Source organism: Scardinius erythrophthalmus (genome assembly GCF_964197995.2).
Source record: "Scardinius erythrophthalmus genome assembly, chromosome: 3".
Taxonomy (NCBI): domain Eukaryota; kingdom Metazoa; phylum Chordata; class Actinopteri; order Cypriniformes; family Leuciscidae; genus Scardinius; species Scardinius erythrophthalmus.
In genome coordinates this window covers 105242-125000 of record NC_138223.1, presented here as the reverse complement: position 1 = coordinate 125000, position 19759 = coordinate 105242, and the positions used below count along the sequence as shown (strand labels likewise).

The 19759-nt window shown below is 38.7% G+C and overlaps 1 protein-coding gene and 1 long non-coding RNA gene across 2 annotated transcripts in view; both read right to left on the bottom strand.

Annotated features, from left to right (window-relative positions):
• Positions 1-6310, bottom strand: part of hikeshi (heat shock protein nuclear import factor hikeshi) — a 15410-nt gene extending 9100 nt beyond the window's left edge. The window contains exon 1 of the mRNA XM_081361038.1: positions 6108-6310. Within this exon, the coding sequence (XP_081217164.1) occupies positions 6108-6137 (30 nt within the window). The 5' untranslated portion in view covers positions 6138-6310. The remainder of the gene's footprint in view (positions 1-6107) is intronic.
• Positions 6311-14738: 8428 nt separating this feature from the next.
• LOC308688420 lies at positions 14739-16850 on the bottom strand. The gene is made up of 3 exons (XR_014029893.1): positions 16616-16850; positions 15673-15848; positions 14739-15535 (listed from the first exon to the last, which is right to left on the bottom strand). It is a non-coding gene; the product is annotated as an uncharacterized lncRNA (long non-coding RNA).
• Between the last annotated feature and the right edge of the window lie 2909 nt (positions 16851-19759).

The window sequence follows — 19759 nt, the reverse complement described above, 5'->3', positions numbered from 1 at the left end:
CGCACGCTTTTGACGTGTAAACAGTTAACCCAAACAGGCAGTACAAACGTGTGTGAAGTTTCCAACCAGGCGAAAAGGACGCGTCAGTGTCATTGGCTCCTGAAGGCTTGGGTCTAACCATTTCTGTGGGCTTAGGGGGGTTTAGCTACTGTTCATAGACTAGGCTACCACCATTTAACATGCCATAGATCAGGTTATTCAGCCTATCTATTTTGTCCTTTTTTTGTAGAACTTATAGAAATAATATATTTAAATTGCAGTTTTATCAAAATTTAGATAAAAATAAAATTGCCTTGTTTTTCTTCGCTCATGCCTTTTTGTAAATAAACACATTAGTGGTCATTCTAGCTCTAACATGAAATAATTAACATTTGTGTGGGAAAATCAGTTACGGTGGAGGTAAGCAATCAATGCAGGTTAATCAGTATCTGTCTTTAGAGAACAACGTGGACTTTTGTTGTGCTTACATTTGAAGGTATCACAAGCAGGTAGCGAAACTTTTTTGTTCAAATATTGTGCGCGTAACACAGACAAACAGTAATTAAGTACAGAGGTGATATTATCCATTTAATTTTTTTAAGACTTAGTGTTTAAATAGGGTATTTTATACTTTATAGAAGTATTTAAGACTTACAGGATTAGAATGAGAGCTTGTGCTCAGGGCAGGACATAAGAACTTAATTTGTCCCTATATTTTTTCCATTTTCTTTTTCTTGTGTAGGCCAAAGAAAATATCTAGATTGCAATTTTATGAAAACATTTTTTTTTTTACCAAGATAAGATTGCCTTCTTTAGCACATTAATACCATTCTAGCTGTATATCTATACCTCAAGTTTTCAAACTTTAAAAGTTAACATTTGATTGGGGAAAAGCGTACAGATGTGGTTCTTGATCGATGCAGTTGTAATGAAAATTTGTTAAGCAACATAACCTTTATATATATATATATATATATATATATATATATATATATATAATGACTATAAAATGTATCACTATTGCGAGCAGGGTGCCACCAAGATGCTTTACAGGGACCAAATTACAGAAACATCCGATAGTTCACTCAAAATTCAAAACATTCTGTCTATATTTATTCACCCTCATGTTATTTCAAACATGCACAAGTCATCCTAATTTTTTAGATTTAACATATGCTTTTTATTTATTTTCTTAAATGTGAGCAATGGTAACAGAACTAATTTACATCCTGGGATCAATCAATTATATTTTTTATCCAATTTATTTTCTACAAATGTGATGCATCTTACCAGGTTTCAAATATAAATAAATACTGTCTATGTTATAAGGCTTATGTTATTAAGTCTTCACCTCATTTAGCACCAAATAAAACCAGTCAACCCATTAACATGGATAATCCATCTCTACATCTCTAGATAGATGGATAGTCATCTACATCTAGATCGATAGATAGGTTTATTTTCAAATAAAAGTGGCTAAATCCCTCAGTGCGCAGGCCGTGATTATTCCAGCGACGGCGTAAAACTCCAAGATCCCTGTTTATTCTCGACATATACAAGAGACATGCAAACAACAACTCGTACAAGAGAGAATATTTCTAAAAAATAAAAGAAAAATATACTTAAATACATCAAGTTAACTTATTTGTTGTTGTCACTTAATTTGATTAAGGATACTAATGGCATTCAGAATAAAGGATTTTTTAAAAGTACTTTTAGCCAGAGGCACTCTGAAGCGCCTCCCGGACTTCAAAAGTTCAAACTCACTAGAGAGAGGGTGAGTACTATCTATTGTGATCTTTCTTGCCTTTTTACTCATTCTGTCAATGTATATTTGAGTCAATTGTTTTTGTGGTTTTCCTACTATCTTACTAGCCATTAACACTATCTTGTTAAGCTTTTTCTTAAGCTTACAGTTTAAATGGCCAAACCAAGCAGAAAGATGAAAAGTTAAAACACTTTCAATGTGTGTGATATACACAAGCTCAATAATCTTAGTACTGACACCCAAACAGTTCAATTTTCTGAGCAGACTTAGACGTTGTGTGTTAAAAGTTCCCACTGTTTCAACTACTTGACCATTAAGTAACACTGGCTTTGTTATTATGTCTTGTTTTTTACAGAAAATTTGCTCATTTGTCTCATTTGTGACCCGTTCAAATGGATGATTACATGCAAGCATGTTTGATTTATGGACCAAGTTTTCGGACCCCGTTCCAGGGGGCGCTGTCGAGCCCCCCCGCCACGCCCGGGTACCAGCTTCAGCCCGGCCCGGATGGCCGCGGGTTCTGACCCGTTTGCAAAGTTTAAAGAGTTTTCGAGCATGTTAAGGGCCCCAAAAGTGCCTGAATAGTCGTAAGAAAAATAATAATAATAATAATAATAATAATAAAAAATAATCCTAAGGAAAACAATAGGGCCTTTGCCCTTTCAGGGCTTGGGCCCTAAAAACATGGCACATAAAGTTAAACTAATGATTTTTGGGTGTGTGTATTGTAAGTTGTATACCATTTCAATACGTTGGGTTCGTCTGCAGCATGCTGCAAAGCACACAGTACTCCTCTGCATTACCTATACATTTGTTAACATTAAAAAGTTAAATGTGAATTCTTTGGGCAATCATAGTGTAGCCTACTAAATGTCAACATACACGACATGAAAAATACTATCTCAGAACGGTTCTGAAATTACATTAAATCATTCTTGCATTACTTTTTGTAACCTTCAAGTTATTTTGATGTATATCTAGATTGTATTTTTGTATATTTGAATATTCTTACTTGATTAAATACATTTTTAGACTGAAGATAGCATCTAAAGAGGTGTAATATGACATACTGTACATTGAAATACTGTACATACATTACCATTACAGAATTAAAATTAAATTAAATTAAAAATGGAGCACCCCAAACAAGTAATTATCAAAAGAAATGACAGCAGTAGATAAATACCAATAGATTCTTCATTTGTGATGTGGAGGCAAACTATAACTCGGGCTTTGATTCTTTCCGTACATTTTTATATGTGTTTTAGAGATTGAATTCAAATCAAATATTAACATTACTGCCCTAACTATTTCTGAATAGGATGTCTACTTCATACATATTTGGAATAGTATGGAAATAAGGTTCAGATCACTAAAAACCATACATGGAAGTCGAAGATCTCATCGGTGGAGTCTGGATGTCATCTAGTGGAAAATTTTGGTACTGCGCACAATACAATCTTTCCTAAAGCTCATTTATTGAGACATCAACCTAAAATCTGGCCCAGAACTTGTCCAGATATTTAACATTGATTTTCTTGAAGTTTTAGGGTTGAAAATGTTTTGTAAAAAAGAAATAAAAATAATTATATATATATAAACAACATTATGTATTGTATACATTTAAAAAGTTCATAAACTTAAACTACTTTAAGAACTTTGTTTTACTTTACTAATCTGAGAAGTGTACCCTTTTAGTACCCTGTTAGTTCGCAGTGCATTAAGTAATGTTAACAACAACTTTTGTTTTAATAGTTTAATAGTTTTAATTAGTAAAGGTTGAAATGAAATTTGAAATTAACATGTAGAAGTGCAGTTCATTATTAATTCATGTGAACTAATGTACTTAATGTATGAAACCTTTTTGTAATGTTACCAAAATTACAATTGGAAAATAAAAAACGTGGTTTTTTCTCTCTTTCTTTTTTTAAACTTAAATGATAACTATTGGATTATAATAACTCACCAATTATAATCCCCTCCTCTGTAAAATTTGCCATCGATAATTCCATGCTGTTTTGCTTGGGTTTAATGATAATACAAGAGACCAAAACCACATAGGGACAAAGGCAAGAGTGAAGAAAAACAAGGCAATTTTATTTTTATCTAAATTTTGATAAAACTGCAATTTAAATATATTATTTCTATAAGTTCTACAAAAAAAGGACAAAATAGATAGGCTGAATAACCTGATCTATGGCATGTTAAATGGTGGTAGCCTAGTCTATGAACAGTAGCTAAACCCCCCTAAGCCCACAGAAATGGTTAGACCCAAGCCTTCAGGAGCCAATGACACTAGCCGCGTTTCCATTACAGATTTGCGCAAATGTTTTGCGCTATTATCTAAATATCGATAAAAAACTATTGCGAAATGACGGCGTTTCCATTACCGATGTTATGCAACTAAAACATCCTTTTTTCTCTCGCGATAAGTCATTCCCAAAATCACGGCAACTGACGTTGGTTTATATAATATCACAGCCACCGCATTAGACATTATTATTATTAATGAAAGGAGACGTGGCGTGTTATCCAAGCATTAATGGCAGGGAAAGACCCTTATAATGCGAACGACACATGGAGTTTCTGGGTGTTTCGCCCTCATTTCTGCTCCGAGGTTTTGATTGTGGCATTTCTTTGAGATTTAGAATCCAGTATTCCTATAGTCTAATTATTATTATTTTTTAATGAATTTAATAAAGAACTCTGTCTCGTATTCTGTCCAAACGATCCATAGGCTATTTTGTGTCCATTCGTTTTTCCTTTTTTTAACCCGTAATTGAAAAACGAAAAATGAACGGTTGTTGTCTTTTTAAAACGCAAAGTGGAACACCAAAATTTTAATTTGAACTGGCTACACCAGCTGCTGCGCAAAAAAAGTAAATATCGAAGAATTTTCAGATGTTTGTTTATGACTTTTTGCCCCTTTATTAAACATTTAAAATAGTCACAAATTAATATGGAAAACATGTCGATTTTACTGGTTTTCTAAGGCCAAATTAGAACCTGGAATTGATGTTTTTCCCGCAGTGCTGAATGAGAAGAGCCATTAATATTATTAATAAACTATTGTTTTGGCTAAAATCACATCTCCATCTCCGCTGTTAAGCAGATGCGCTTTTAGAGAGAAATGCACCTTTCGAATTACAAAATCAGAAGGTAAGCTTTCGATTCGAATTTGTTCGTTTTAAAGTGGACATTTCAAGCTTTAGCCTATATTTGTTTCAGTTCTCGCGCTCCAGTTTACGGAGATCATGAAAGTGCGTCTGATTGTTTTCTTTTACTTTACACAAGCACAACGTTTTATTTTGTTCTTGTGAGTTTACACAAATAAAAGTAGTTGAGAATAATGTATTATTATTTTCTGTATGACCAGAAATGATAGAGTATTTTTAAGTTGTTTCCACTGTTGGTAGGAAAATGCAAGTGTTCGCGACCGCGCCTCCGTGCCATGCAGTGCGCGCTCCACACTCAGCTTTGTTCTTTTTTTGCGTAAAAGCGTCCTCTAAATATAGCCTATTAAATGTTAAAATAAAATAATATAAAATAATTGTTAGGCCTATTTGCGTAGCTATACATGGACCTCAAACACACCGCGTCTTCTAAGTCAGGTGACTGTAAATGCGCAAAAACTGTTTCCATTGCAGTTTTGCGAAATATTCCTTTTTCGAATTGCCTGAAAAACCACCTCATGAGAGCGTAAAAACTTTTTTGCGATAAACGGGAGTTTTTGCGAAATTGACGTGTTTCCATTGAGCGTATTTTTATTTCGCAATAATGGAAACGCGGCTACTGACGCGTCCTTTTCGCCTGGTTGGAAACTTCACACACGTTTGTACTGCCTGTTTGGGTTAACTGTTTACACGTCAAAAGCGTGCGTTTTGTCCTAGTCAAAACACACGTTTTCAACGCCCATTTTTGTTATTATAAACGCGCGTCAAAAACGCGCGTTTTCGGTGACCCCAAAGCGCACGTTTCAAACGTGCGTTTTAAATGGCAGATCACACGTCGAGGACGCGCGTTTTGATGCAAAAACCGCGCGTTTGTGACGCGCGTTTTCCGTGACCACAAAGCGCGCGTTAAGAACGTGCGCTTTTATGGCAAATCGCGCGTCAGGGACGCGCGTTTGGCGGTCGAAACGCACGCTTTTGACGTGTCAGTGTGCAATCAGACGCCCGACCAGGCGTTTATGAATACTTTGGCTTGCCATATAACCCTAACAGCTGCATGTGATGAAAGGCTGGTCTGAACTCATATAAACGTCACCGTCAGCAGAATTACAGGCGATCTATGCGGATCATGTGACTTCATGCGCTATTGTGTGTGATGATGATGATGATGATGATGATGATGTTCTCACCAGTCTGCCCGCGACTAAACACCCGAACATCGCCGCTTCACTGCAGAAACACCGCCGAGAACACACACACACACACACACACACACACACGGAGAGGCTCTTTAATATCTCACATCAACATTCACGTGCAGTGCTAGAAGCTTCCACACGCGCTGACGGGCTGTAACCTCTGACCCGGAAACTAAACACCACAGCGCTTCACTGATTGGACGATCCAGCGCGGCTCGCGCGTCTTAAAGTGCCCTCTTGCGGATTTCTGAACACTACCAGAGCCCGTCTACGGAGAGCCTGCCCACTCCCTATTAAGCTCTATTGTACCGAATTTTGGTTGTAGTTCCACCAGAGTTCCACTGGGGGCGATCGCCATGAGTGCAAAATGAATGGGAGTCAATGGGGCTAGACAGCTAAATGTGTCTCTTTCACCCGATTGCCGTTGATAAATCTCAAATCTGATTGTAGATTTTGCAAGTTCAACATGGGTTTTAGGTCGAAAGTTGAACGAACGAGTACTTATGTCCTTTCGTTTTCTTACAGGTTGGGTTGTTGTTGCCCATAACACGCTAGCATTCTGCTAATGAACGCTGATTGGTCAGTGAAGGACTGATTACGACCAGAGATACCGCTTGATGGCATCGTGTCATCCGCAGCGGGACCGGGACCAGAAACAAACAAAACAAAAACTCTTCTAGCAAGTGTGTTTACCTGTGTCAGCTGTGTTGTCGATGCCTCGAGAGAAAAGAAAGTGCACAGCGCGAACGCACCAGAGTGACTGAAGGATTGCCGTGAAGCAGTATCTCTGGTCGTACATGTATATGACGTCATTGACACTTTAAAAGACTTTTTAAAGCAAATACGTGACTCAAAAAAATCTAACACCCAGCAATGTGTAATTTATTTGCATCTCCTTTCGAATACAACATTCAAATTACAAGACAAAAAATTATATCCTGAGAAAAGTGGATTTTTATTGGTATAGCGCCATAGACCTCCATTCATTCTGCACTCGTCCTGTGAGCGCCCTCATGTGGAGCCAGAGTGGAACTGCAACCAGTTCAGAAGCCGGAAGTGTACTGAGAGTGAAACTTCTCGCCATAATAGACATTCTCTGACACTACCTTTCCTTTTTTTTTTTTTTTTTGCATTTTCTAAATTACAGAATTTAATATCAAGTTCTTGACACATTTCTTTCACAGATTTTCACATTTGGTAAATATAATTTGAAACAACAATAATTTGAAAAAAAAAAAAAAAAGAGAAGAAACAAACAAAAGATAAAGCGCATCACAAACATATATTAATCTCATTTAGAAGAGATACAGATCTTTTAAAACCTTTACAGACTCTAAACACATCTAAAGCTGCTTTAACATGAGCAGAGTTGGGTTTAGAGTTACTCCATTAGGGTTGATGGATATGACATTTTCCTATTAATAGAAACAAATCGATAACATACATTTTTCTTTTAGAAAAGTCGAATTCACTTGTATGAAGACAGATGACACATTTAAGACTTGCAGTTCATGCTTATTTATATAGCGCTTTTCACAACACAGATTGTATCAAAGCAGCTTCACAGCATTAAATTAAAATAATACATCAGTGTTTGTTTCTAGTGGAAAACGTCCACGTTTGGTAATGCTGATCAAAAGTATTGTTGATTGATTAATTAAATTAAATATCCCCAAAATATCCCCAACTGAGCAAGCCAATGGCAACAGTGGCAAGGAACCGAAAAACTCCATCAGGACCTAATGGTGTCCTACAACTCCATCAGGACCTAATGGTGTCCTACAACTCCATCAGGACCTAATGGTGTCCTACAACTCCATCAGGACCTAATGGTGTCCTACAACTCCATCAGGACCTAATGGTGTCCTACAACTCCATCAGGTGACCTAATGGTGTCCTACAACTCCATCAGGACCTAATGGTGTCCTACAACTCCATCAGGACCTAATGGTGTCCTACAACTCCATCAGGACCTAATGGTGTCCTACAACTCCATCAGGACCTAATGGTGTCCTACAACTCCATCAGGACCTAATGGTGTCCTACAACTCCATCAGGTGACCTAATGGTGTCCTACAACTCCATCAGGACCTAATGGTGTCCTACAACTCCATCAGGACCTAATGGTGTCCTACAACTCCATCAGGACCTAATGGTGTCCTACAACTCCATCAGGACCTAATGGTGTCCTACAACTCCATCAGGACCTAATGGTGTCCTACAACTCCATCAGGACCTAATGGTGTCCTACAACTCCATCAGGACCTAATGGTGTCCTACAACTCCATCAGGACCTAATGGTGTCCTACAACTCCATCAGGACCTAATGGTGTCCTACAACTCCATCAGGACCTAATGGTGTCCTACAACTCCATCAGGACCTAATGGTGTCCTACAACTCCATCAGGACCTAATGGTGTCCTACAACTCCATCAGTTCATCTTTAGAAAGTTACCCGCCAAATTGGCTGGTGATCAAAAAAGTTAATTTAGAACCCTGATTATAGGGCGATAGAAGATCCGTTAAATAGACTGGAGCTAAGCCGTTTAGGGCTTTATAAGTCAGTAGCAATACCTTGTTATTAATACGGAACTTTATAGGTAACCAATGTAGAGATGATAAAATTGGTGTTATATGATCAAATTTTCTTGCAAGAAAGAGCCCAGTTGGGCAGACACAACTTTTTCTAGTATTTTAGACATAAATGGAAGATTTGAAATGGGTCTATAATTTGCTAGATTATTCGGATCTAATTGTGGTTTATTAAAGGGGTGGTTGATTGCTATTTCACTTTTTTCATTTTAAATACTGTGTAATGTTGCTGTTGGTGCATGAACAGTATCTGCAAAGTTGCTGCGCTGAAAGTTCAACGTAAGCAGAGATATTGTCTTTTAAAAATCAGGAAGTTTAATGCCTACAAAAACGACTCGAATGGGACTACAACGAGATACTTCCCGGGTTTTATACGTAACTAACCCATACATTTACATCCACCCTCCCTCCGGAACATGTTCTGCTGTCGAAGAGGAGGAGTTATAGTGGAGAGCTGTAGCCGTCAGGTCTTCTGTGTTCAGGCTTCCTACAGACGCTGTAGTTCGTCAACAATGGTTAAAACTTAAGTTTGATTATGTTCCTGACAATTACAATCGTAGTTTAGCTCTCTGTGCTGCGCATTTTACGGAAGACAGCTTCCAGAATCTACACGAGTTCAATGCCGGATTCAACAAGAAACTATTACTCCAACATGAAGCAGTTACAGCTTTAAAACCAGAGGACACAACCTGCAAGTAAGGTTTAATCATTTTAAATGTATTTGCCTGTATAATTTAAGACGTAATGTTTTAGTTTTATCAAGGATGTAAAAAAATGCCAGCGCTGGCTTTAGTATATGACAGATGCGTATAAACATTTTGGACCCGAATTTGTATATGTACAAATTTTGTAAACGTATTTTCCATGTATACATGGATTTCTCGGCGACGTCATCACTGCTTGCGCACGCAACCAAGAGGCAAAAGACCCGCGCTCTTCGTACCGGAGTAAAGGGTTCGGCTAGTATGTGTTGTTGCTAAGTCAAAATGCCAAGGAGTTGTAGCCAGTGCTGGGTGCCTGATGTTCAACATTACTATGGGGAAGCATGGTTTTGCCAAAAAAATGCCTTAAAATCATAAGGCTTGGCTTTAATGCCTTGCCTTTGACGAGCACATCCTCAACACGCAAAAAATCCGGTGCAGCATCAAAGTATTTGACAAGCTGCACATGACCATATTAGCACGTAGTATGCATCAAGGGATTTGTATGCTCTAATCATTTCTCTTGTAGCCTATACTTGGTGTCTGAATAAGATAATTATATCAGGCCATACAATTGCTGGCCACTTCTTGTCATCCACAATCCAAAGATCGTCATGTATTGCATAGATCCGGCAAGATCTCACCATTGCTGAGAGTAAGTTTTTTTAATATAAATTAGGCTAATCGCCACGTTCGGAGGTACTAAGGGTTCCCACATAATCCATCGTCAAATCTTTGATTTACAGTAAAGTAACGTTATAGGCTATGTGTCATGAAATGTTGCAGGTCGTAACGTAAACAAGGCTAACTTATATAAAAGCAAAGCTCTATAGATGCTGCACTCCTAACATTGGCTATTGCATTACTACATTGCTATAGTCTAACGTTAACATGATAATTCATGCATCACAGTATGTCCGGATTTTAATTCGTAAACAGTTGGACGTTTTACATAATGTTATATTAATATAATATAAACACAAAAAAACAGATCCAACTCTGAAATTGCAGTTTATTATTGAGTCAGCAAGAAATTACAAACAATGCGAAATCTACGTTAATTACAATGTTCTTTTACAGAACTCGGCATAACAGCTAGCGGTTTTCTGCCTCTTGGATGCGCGCGCATCCGGTATTGTTTGTATACAAGAAACCCGTGTATACTTGACGTAATTTTTTTATTTGATCAAGAACGCAAACCAATGCCAAAGCTGTTTGGTTATAGTAGCTAGTTAGTTCGATGTTATTTTGTGTGTATAAGAAACGTGTACAAACTTCAAAAAATTATCGCAACAGCGAACTTCAGCTGCTGTTATCACATGTACACCTAAAGAAAACGACAAACTGAGTAAACTACCGGTAAGTGTTGTGAATAGTTAAACGGTTGTTCATTCTATCAATAAAACAATATCTTTAAAAAACGGTATTACTCAGTCATGTATTCAGTTATATTAAATGTTTAATCAGGGGGAAAGCGTATCTCAAAAGCTAACAAACAGCAGTAGCATTTTCAAGTAACAGCGTATGGGAATTCTTTGAGAAAATAATAATAATTAAAAAAAATTACCATTCAGAAACGTTTAGTAAGAGCCGTGTTTGCGGAGGTTCTGCTTGACTCTCTTCATCACCGCTCTCTGGGTCTGATTCTGGCTCAAACTGATGAGGCAATATTGACACCATTACATTTGACCGGGTCCGGAGCACATGCAACTGTCGCCCGTAAAGGTAATGGGCGTGAAGATTCCGGACGCAGTTTAGCCAATTACAGCACGCCGGCCGAACTAACCAATCTGAGCTCATTGCCTCTTTCTGAGGGAGTGGTTTCATAGACTCAGGAAGTCAACCGGTCGTTCAAATGACAGAGGAGGAAGCGGCTTACAATAAAGGTGAAATTTATGAAAAATAAGGCGTTTTTTAACAAACGAAACACGAAGACATGTTATATTGCAGCCCATAAACACAATCAAGCTAAGAAAAAAGGCAGTAAACCACCCCTTTAATGAGAGGTTTTATAACTGCCAGTTTAAATGTTCGTGGAACATGACCTAAAGATAAAGAAAATTTCATCAGAAATTGATCATTTCAGACCAAAAGACTGAAGAGCAGGACATCCACACAGTAGAGCACAGCAGACCCTCTCTCTAATGCCTGCTTCAGATTACACGATTTTAGCCCGATTTTGCCACGATCCGTTTGACTTATGCTTGTCGTATGCGATAGTCGCTGTGTCAGATTACACGATTTTGACTCCTAAAATCTTGTCGTGTCGTGGACAAGAACCATGTCAGACTACACGTTTCTTCCAGACCAGTCATCACGTGCCGTCTTTGAAGGCGAAACTAGTAGCGCCTGACTTCCGGAAACGAACGTAAACAAACAATGGATGAAGCGGCGATTTTCGTATTGGCTGTCTTGTGTTCAGAAAAAGAAAAAAGAAAGAAAGAAAACCCTACAATGGACACGTTCCTGGATTGCACGAAGAGGACAGTATGGACTGTCAATCCTTCAAAGAGAACTTGAGGTAAAATATATATTTTTTATATAACGTTAAGCCTATATTTGTACTTTTAGCCAGTAGTAAAAGTAATATAAATGTTGCTAGCTTGCCACAACGATAAGATATTTCAAAAACAGACTGTTAAAACAATTATTTGTTCACCAATTTAATTAAATACTTCTAATGTTCAGAAGTAACCATTTATTGTTATGCAGTCACATGGGTAACTGAGCCTTTAACAATAAAAAACTTCATAACACCATGCCATGCTCTATAGACTTACTCTCAATTATAAAAAATGCAATACCATTTCCAAGGCATTTTTTTTTATTGTTTTGAAGTTTTGCATTATGTGTGAAGGTTTTATAAGTTAAACATTGCTATGGGCTAAAACCCTGAAAACAAGTAATAAAAACAATTTTCTGAAGTCATGGGATCACAACACTAAGAGATAGTAAATCTTTTCCTGGATTTTTTTTGTGCGTTCCAGAGATTAGACCTTCCTTAACATAATGCCGAAAACCCGAAGTCTCATGGTGGTCTGGTTGAGGAGGAGATAGAAGTGCAAGATTGGTGCGCACAGACAGAACAGAAATCATGAGTTAACAATCGCAATTTTGTCCGGTGGAAAATTGCGCTAAAAAAGCCTGACGTTTTTTTTGTTCTTGTTTTTTACACTGAAGGGTTATTTTTCTTTTATTGTTTTGAAGTTTTGCATTATGTGTGAAGGTTTTATAAGTTAAACATTGCTATGGGCTAAACCCTGAAAAAAAAGCCTGACGTTTTTTTTTGCTCTTGTTTTTTTACACTGAAGGACAGTGACAGGAAGGGTTAGGGTTAGGGTGGATGTGGAGGATTTCAGCTACTTGCTTGGCAAAGTTACACCATTTATCCAAAGAAGGGACACAAAACTGAGAAGAGCAATCAGTGCAAGAATGAGGCTGTCCCTTACCCTACGATTCCTTGCTACCGGTAAAAAGTACATTTAAAAAAAATTATATGACCCTGGTTTCACTGACAAAATTTAATCTAGTCCGGTAGTCCCAGACTAAAATGCAAGTTTGAGCTGTTTAAACTAAAAGTAATTTGCACTGACTTATCTTAAAATATGTCAGTGACATTTTTTAAGATAATGTTTTTAAGGAAAGTTTATAAAAGCTACTTAAATGCTCCATCTCATTTAATGCCTAATTTGTGCTTAATCTTGCTGTGTCTGTAAATCCAGGCCATGGTACATTATAAACCTTATACATGCTTCCTTCCACAGGAGAGACGTTTAGATCTCTGAGCTTCCAGTCCCGGATCGACCGTAGTACTCTCAGTGAGATAGTAATGGAGACTTGTCAAGCCTTGTATGGCGTCTTAAAGGAGGATCATTTAAAGGCAAGTCATTTGATGTAAATAACAGACGTACATTTCAAGACAGTGGGTTTACACAAAGAGAAGCCTTTACTGAATAATCCCAAAACGAAGCGTTTTAACCAGAGTTATGGATATGTTTTTGATTTATAATAAGTGGACTTTTTAATTAAGTATAACCTCTGTAAAAATGAGATAACATTACACGTATTAATTATATATGGTGTTTATTTTTTTCAGACTCCTACAACGGAGGCGGAGTGGAGAGAGGTGGCTATGGGATTAGAAACCAAATGGCAGTTTCCTAATTGCTTAGGAGCTATAGATGGAAAGCACATCTACATCCAGCCACCTGCAAACTCTGGAAGTACCACAACTACAAGTCTAGATTTTCAGTTGTACCCATGGCAGTAGTCGACGCAGATTACAAATTTATTTATGCCAATGTCGGCGTACAAGGAAGAGTGTCAGATGGAGGAATATTTGGCCAGTCAGACCTCCGAGCTGCCACGGACAGAGATCTGCTGAATGTGCCACCCCAGAGCCACTGCCAGGGAGCAGCATATCTTCACCCGATGCATTTGTTGGTGATGAAGCTTTCCCTCCCCGAATCGATCTGATGAAGCCATACCCCTTCCGAAATCTGGACCATGGGCAGCGAATATTCAACTACAGGCTATCAAGGGCAAGGCGTACAGTAGAAAACGCGTTTGGAATTTTAGCCAGTAGACTCCGTGTCTTTCTTTCCAACATCGCACTGGAGCCTGAGAAAGTAACAACAGTTACACTGGCTTCACTCTGTGTGCACAACTTCCTGAGGAAGAAGGCGTCTGATGTGCACCTGCCTTCAGCCTTTGCAGATGTGGAAGATGCCAATCACAACATGGTTCCTGGAGCTTGGAGAAGGGATGGAGAACTCCTCTGTGGAAGCAAGCAGTGCACGGAATGCCACGACCGTCGCCAGAAATCAGAGAGACAGTTTAAAAGCATATTTTCCTTCACCAGCTGGATCTGTTTCCTGGCAGGAAAATATGATTTAAACATGGACACCAACTGATTAAATCTTTTCATATTAACCATTTTGTGATTAAAATGTGATTCTGCCATTAATTACTCTCCCTCATGTTGTTCCAAACCTGTAAAATCTTTATTCATCTTCGGAATACAAATTAAGATATTTTTGAATATCTTAATTTGTGTTCCAAAGGTGACAAAGGGGCTTGTGGGTCTGGAACGACATGAGGGGGAGTAATTAATGACAGAATCACATTTTTATGTGAACTAACCCTTAACATTTTACTAAAGTTTTACTAAAGTTTTCAACCTTTGTTTTGGTTGTATATTATACTAATATTTACATAACACTAACCCTTTAAAGGCTTAATTATATGTGTCATTAAACATTTTTGAATTTGTAATGGTTAAAATTAATATGAAATACGTTTAAAAAAATACACAAGATGCATTTTCTTTAGTACATTTTTTTTATTGAAATCAAATAAGACTTCTCTTGACTCATTTCAAACGTCTTACATTTTGAACAAAGGGACATTTACTCACAAAAATGAACCCTTTTGAAATGTGCAAACATTACAGAACAGATTAAACATTAACCACTTTCAAAGTGTCAAAAAAAAAAAAAAAGCTTTTAAGATACAATGTGACTGCACCATCACTTACTTACCAATCAGTACTTACACCCCATTTATGTCCTGGTCATATGCCTCTTCTACTGCCCTGAGATAGCTCACTGGAGGTGTTACAGGGCGTACATGACTGGGTGTATTTTGGTATTGTTGGTTAAAATTGGTGTGTCCCTGCCAAGTTGTTTGGGGGCGTAACACTCGCTGGGTGTAAAGCTAATCTGGCCTCACTTTCATGCGCATCATACAACATCATAAGGATGTTGCGACGCAGTCTCATTTTGGTCAGTGGGTCTTTAATCAGCTTAATCTCAGTCACTACCTGTTTGCCAAATGTTTGATTAACATCCTTTCCAGCATCTACCAGTGTTTCAGATCATTTTTTTAAAACAGTTACTTTCTCCATTTCAACTTCATCAAATGATTTTTCCCGTAACTTTTGTTTGGACTTGTGTGCTCTTTCAGGATTAGTGATTGAAACCTGATGATGCTGGTAGGATGATGAGGCTGCAAGTGAGGTTTGTGAAGTTGATGGTCCAGATGTGAGGTGTTTGACTCCGACACATCCTCCTCTGTCTCCTGATCTTCACCACCCTCATCTGTGATGCTCTGCTCCAAGTCATCCAACTATGATACATTTTTTTTACATTTAAAAAAAAATATCAGGCATAATAAGTAATGGCACAATACATGTTTGTATAGAAAGCTCACAAATTGTATGTAAAAGTTGGAAAGTACTGTAACAACCTTTAGCCAAAACTTACATTCAGCGTAGACTGAGACATACGTTGGACAACAAAAGGTTGTAGAAACTGGAGATTTTTTAAAATCCACTTCTGTCTGGAAGTTAATTCTTTGTCACCGCTGCCACTTGGTTTTCACCGGAGGACTTTCCCATACTGTGTTCGGAGGGAAGCAGCTTTTATTTGGACCTCACCGGCTGTAGGAAAGAAATCAGATTAATTTACTAATCTAGCACATGTAAAATCTAGTCTAACATGCATACACACACACACACACACACACACACACACACACACTTAAACTCACTAACATACACACACATAAACTCACTCATTCACACACAATCACTCATTCACACACACACACACACACACACACACACACACACACACACACTTAAACTCACTCACATACACACACATAAACTCACTCATTCACACACACTCACTCATTCACACACACACACACACACACACACACACACACACACACACACACACACACACACACACACACTTAAACTCACTCACATAATACACACACATAAACTCACTCATTCACACACACTCACTCACTCTCGCTCGCTCATTCACACACACATAAACACTCTCGCTCACTCATTCACACACACTCTCGCTCACTCATTCACACACACTCTCGCTCGCTCATTCACACACTCTTGCTCGCTCATTCACACACACTCAGTCTCGCTCGCTCATTCACACACACACAACACAAACACTCTCGCTCACTCATACTCTCGCTCACTCATTCACACACACACACTCTCTGCTCGCTCGCTCATTCACACACTCTTGCTCGCTCGCTCATTCACACACACTCACGCATTCTCACTCGTAACACACATACATAATCACACTCACACAAACAAGTTTCTCTATGGCGAAGTACAATTTAATGAATGATTAGTTAGCTTAATGCTTATTCCAGTCAGTTACTCACCGGGTTGCTGAAGTACTTCTGCTATTTTTCGCCAGTATTTTTCTTTTTTTAATTCTGTCATGGTACTCTCTCGATGAAACGTCATACAGGCAGGAGTACTGTTGCCACGGCTCCACGAACCTTTCCTCCATTTCATAACTCCACTTAGCAACACCATCGTCTCTATTTCGTTTCGGCATTTTTGAAAGCTGTGTATGGAAATGCGTCTGTGCTCCTATTGGTCAATGTCACACGTGATAGTTCCCGTCGTGGAGGACCGAAAAAAAATTAAACATGCTAGTCTTTTTGTCGTGGTGTCGTGAAGCATCGCAGACGCAACGTAGGCTGTCGCCCACTATGACACACTATACGAGATGAAACGATCGAATCTTGCGTCCCGACGCCCGTTGTCGTATACGAATTCCCACGACACTCTAAAGGCGGGCATACACTGTGCGATTTTCGTCCGATTTTGAGCCGAATTCTGACTCGTGCGACTCTTTTTCGGGTCGGGCCGATTTTCAGCTTTGTCGTGCGTCGTTTGTCGTGCAGTGTTCGTGCAGTGTACAGGGGGAAACGAGAGGCGATTAACCTCTCACGACCGGCAATCGGATGGTCGGATGAATTTCAGGCATGTTAGAAATTTTGGTCGCTCCTCGTGACTATATCGCACAGTTGAAGCAGAGCTACGAACCGATTGCCCTAAACTCAGTGTTTTTTCCCTCACTGCGCCTGCGCGAAAACAATTTCATCTGCAGCAAAAAAAAAAAAAAAAAAAAAACCTAACCCTAACGAAAAAAGGGAGATCTTTAAGTTCTGTAGTTCAAAGCTATTACTGTTGCTTACCTCCAGTTCCTGTTGCAAAATGGATTAACCATTACCCACTTCTTCCAAGCCACCTGCGATGTAGCCTACACTTTGCCTCTTTTATTATTAAAAAAATGTTTGGAAATAAAGCTGTTTTTAATTTTCATTGATGAATTATTGCAGTGTTCGGACATATTATAGACTGTTAATAATTAATTATATGTATAATTCATTGTAATCGACCTAAATGTTTTAGACAATTTTTAATGAGGAGAAGTAAAGCTTCTATGTAGGCTAATATTTTATTATCCTCACAGCGCGTTAGTTATGCGGTGATGCGCTATGAAATTGTTGCGTGGCTATGTAATTATAATAGCCTATCAGTTTAATAATAAAAGTAGCCTTCCCTAATAATAATAATAATAATAATACTAGCCTACTAATAATTTAATATATAAATTGGAAATGCTAAATCTTCTTGATATTAATAGCTGATGCTTGTTTTGACAATATCTCTGGATAGGCTACATGATATCGTCCATAGGCGCAACCCGGCACGAGGATTTATCGCGCTGATTCGCGCATATTTCACACGTATAGTGTGAGCAGTCAAGTCGCAGCTCGACGTTCGGACCGTACAGTGTGGGCACATAAATCCTGAGCTTTGGCTTTACATCGCATGCGATCTACTCGTTCAGTGTGAGTAGGTTCCTTGCTGAAATCGCACAGACATCGCACAGTGTATGCTCGCCTTAAGTCAAACGGATCGTGGCAAAATCGGGCTAAAATCGTGTAATCTGAACCAGGCATTAGAGTGTCGTGGGAATTCATATACGACAACGGGCGTCGGGACGCAAGATTCGATCGTTTCATCTCGACAAAAAATTGAACCGGCCGACCTCAACCAGCCTCAGAGTAAAATAAAGAAAACACTAGAAGACATGGAAAAAACTATTAAGAATTATCAAAATCCATTAGATAAATCTATAACAATATCTTAAATATCAGATCATATTAAAAATCTTAAATTAAAGAAAGCATGTGGACAAGATCACATTAATAACGAAATGCTTAAACTCAGCAGTCCCAGCATGACTCAAACAATAGCCAAATTATTTAATCTGGTGTTCTGGTCTGGACACTTCCCTGAGATCTGGTCTGAGGGACTCATCACCCCCATATTTAAGAGCGCTGATAGATTCGACCCCGGTAACTACCGCGGGATCAGTGTGGGCAGTGTGTTGGGAAAACTGTTCTGCAGTATCATCAACACACGCATCGTCTCACACATCTCAGCACACAACATCTTAAATAAAGCTCAGATTGGCTTTTTACCAAAACACCGCACATCCGACCACATCTATTCCCTCCACACTCTAATCAACAAGAACATCAACGACAAACAAAGGAAAATATTCACATGTTTTGTAGACTTTAAAAAAGCATTTGATTCAATTTGGCATGATGGTCTACTGTACAAAATCCTACAAATTGGCATCGGCGGAAAAACATTTGACATTATAAAATCTCTGTACACCAACAGCAAAAGTGCGGTGAAGATCGGTAACCACAGAACCGCGTTCTTCCAGCAGGGACGAGTTCACGCGCATAGGTTTAGTTACCTATGATCACGCGCGTGAACTCGGCAATCGACTACTTTGGGCTTCGACCGAAAACAGGATGTAAACACAGGTATTTGCGCTGGCTTAAATAACATCATTTTTATACATATCTTTCACATCTACTGCAGTCAGATCCACTCGTGTTCACTCTGAAGGAATCACTCACATGACCTGTGCACTTGTAATGACACATCAAGGATGTTAAGAGGCTAAAAGCAGGTTTAGTACTTGCCCCATTGAAGTCAACAGAGTGCAAATTTTAAAAATAGAATAACTCGGTGTAGGTAACACCGATTTTTGTCGTTGTTCTCTGTATTGACAGCACTCCAAATGTACAAAAAAATGAGCTCAATGTTAAAATTGACCGGAGTTCTCCTTTAAAAAAGACTCTACAACAATAAATAATGGTCTCAATCTATCGCAAAACATAAAAGCATGAAAAACGGTTTCTCTCTGCGAGCAGAAAGGACAATCGGAGCTAATCTCTGGGTTTATTACAGAAATGAAAGCATTCACAGCTATAACCCCATGAAGATTCTCCACTGCATGTCTCCCGCTCTCTCAGCTAGCGGTCAGTGTGGGTTAGGGTTAGGGTCAGCTAGCGGTCAGTGTGGGTTAGGGTTAGGGTCAGCTAGCGGTCAGTGTGGGTTAGGGTTAGGGTCAGCTAGCGGTCAGTGTGGGTTAGGGTTAGGGTTAGGGTCAGCTAGCGGTCAGTGTGAGTTAGGGTTAGGGTCAG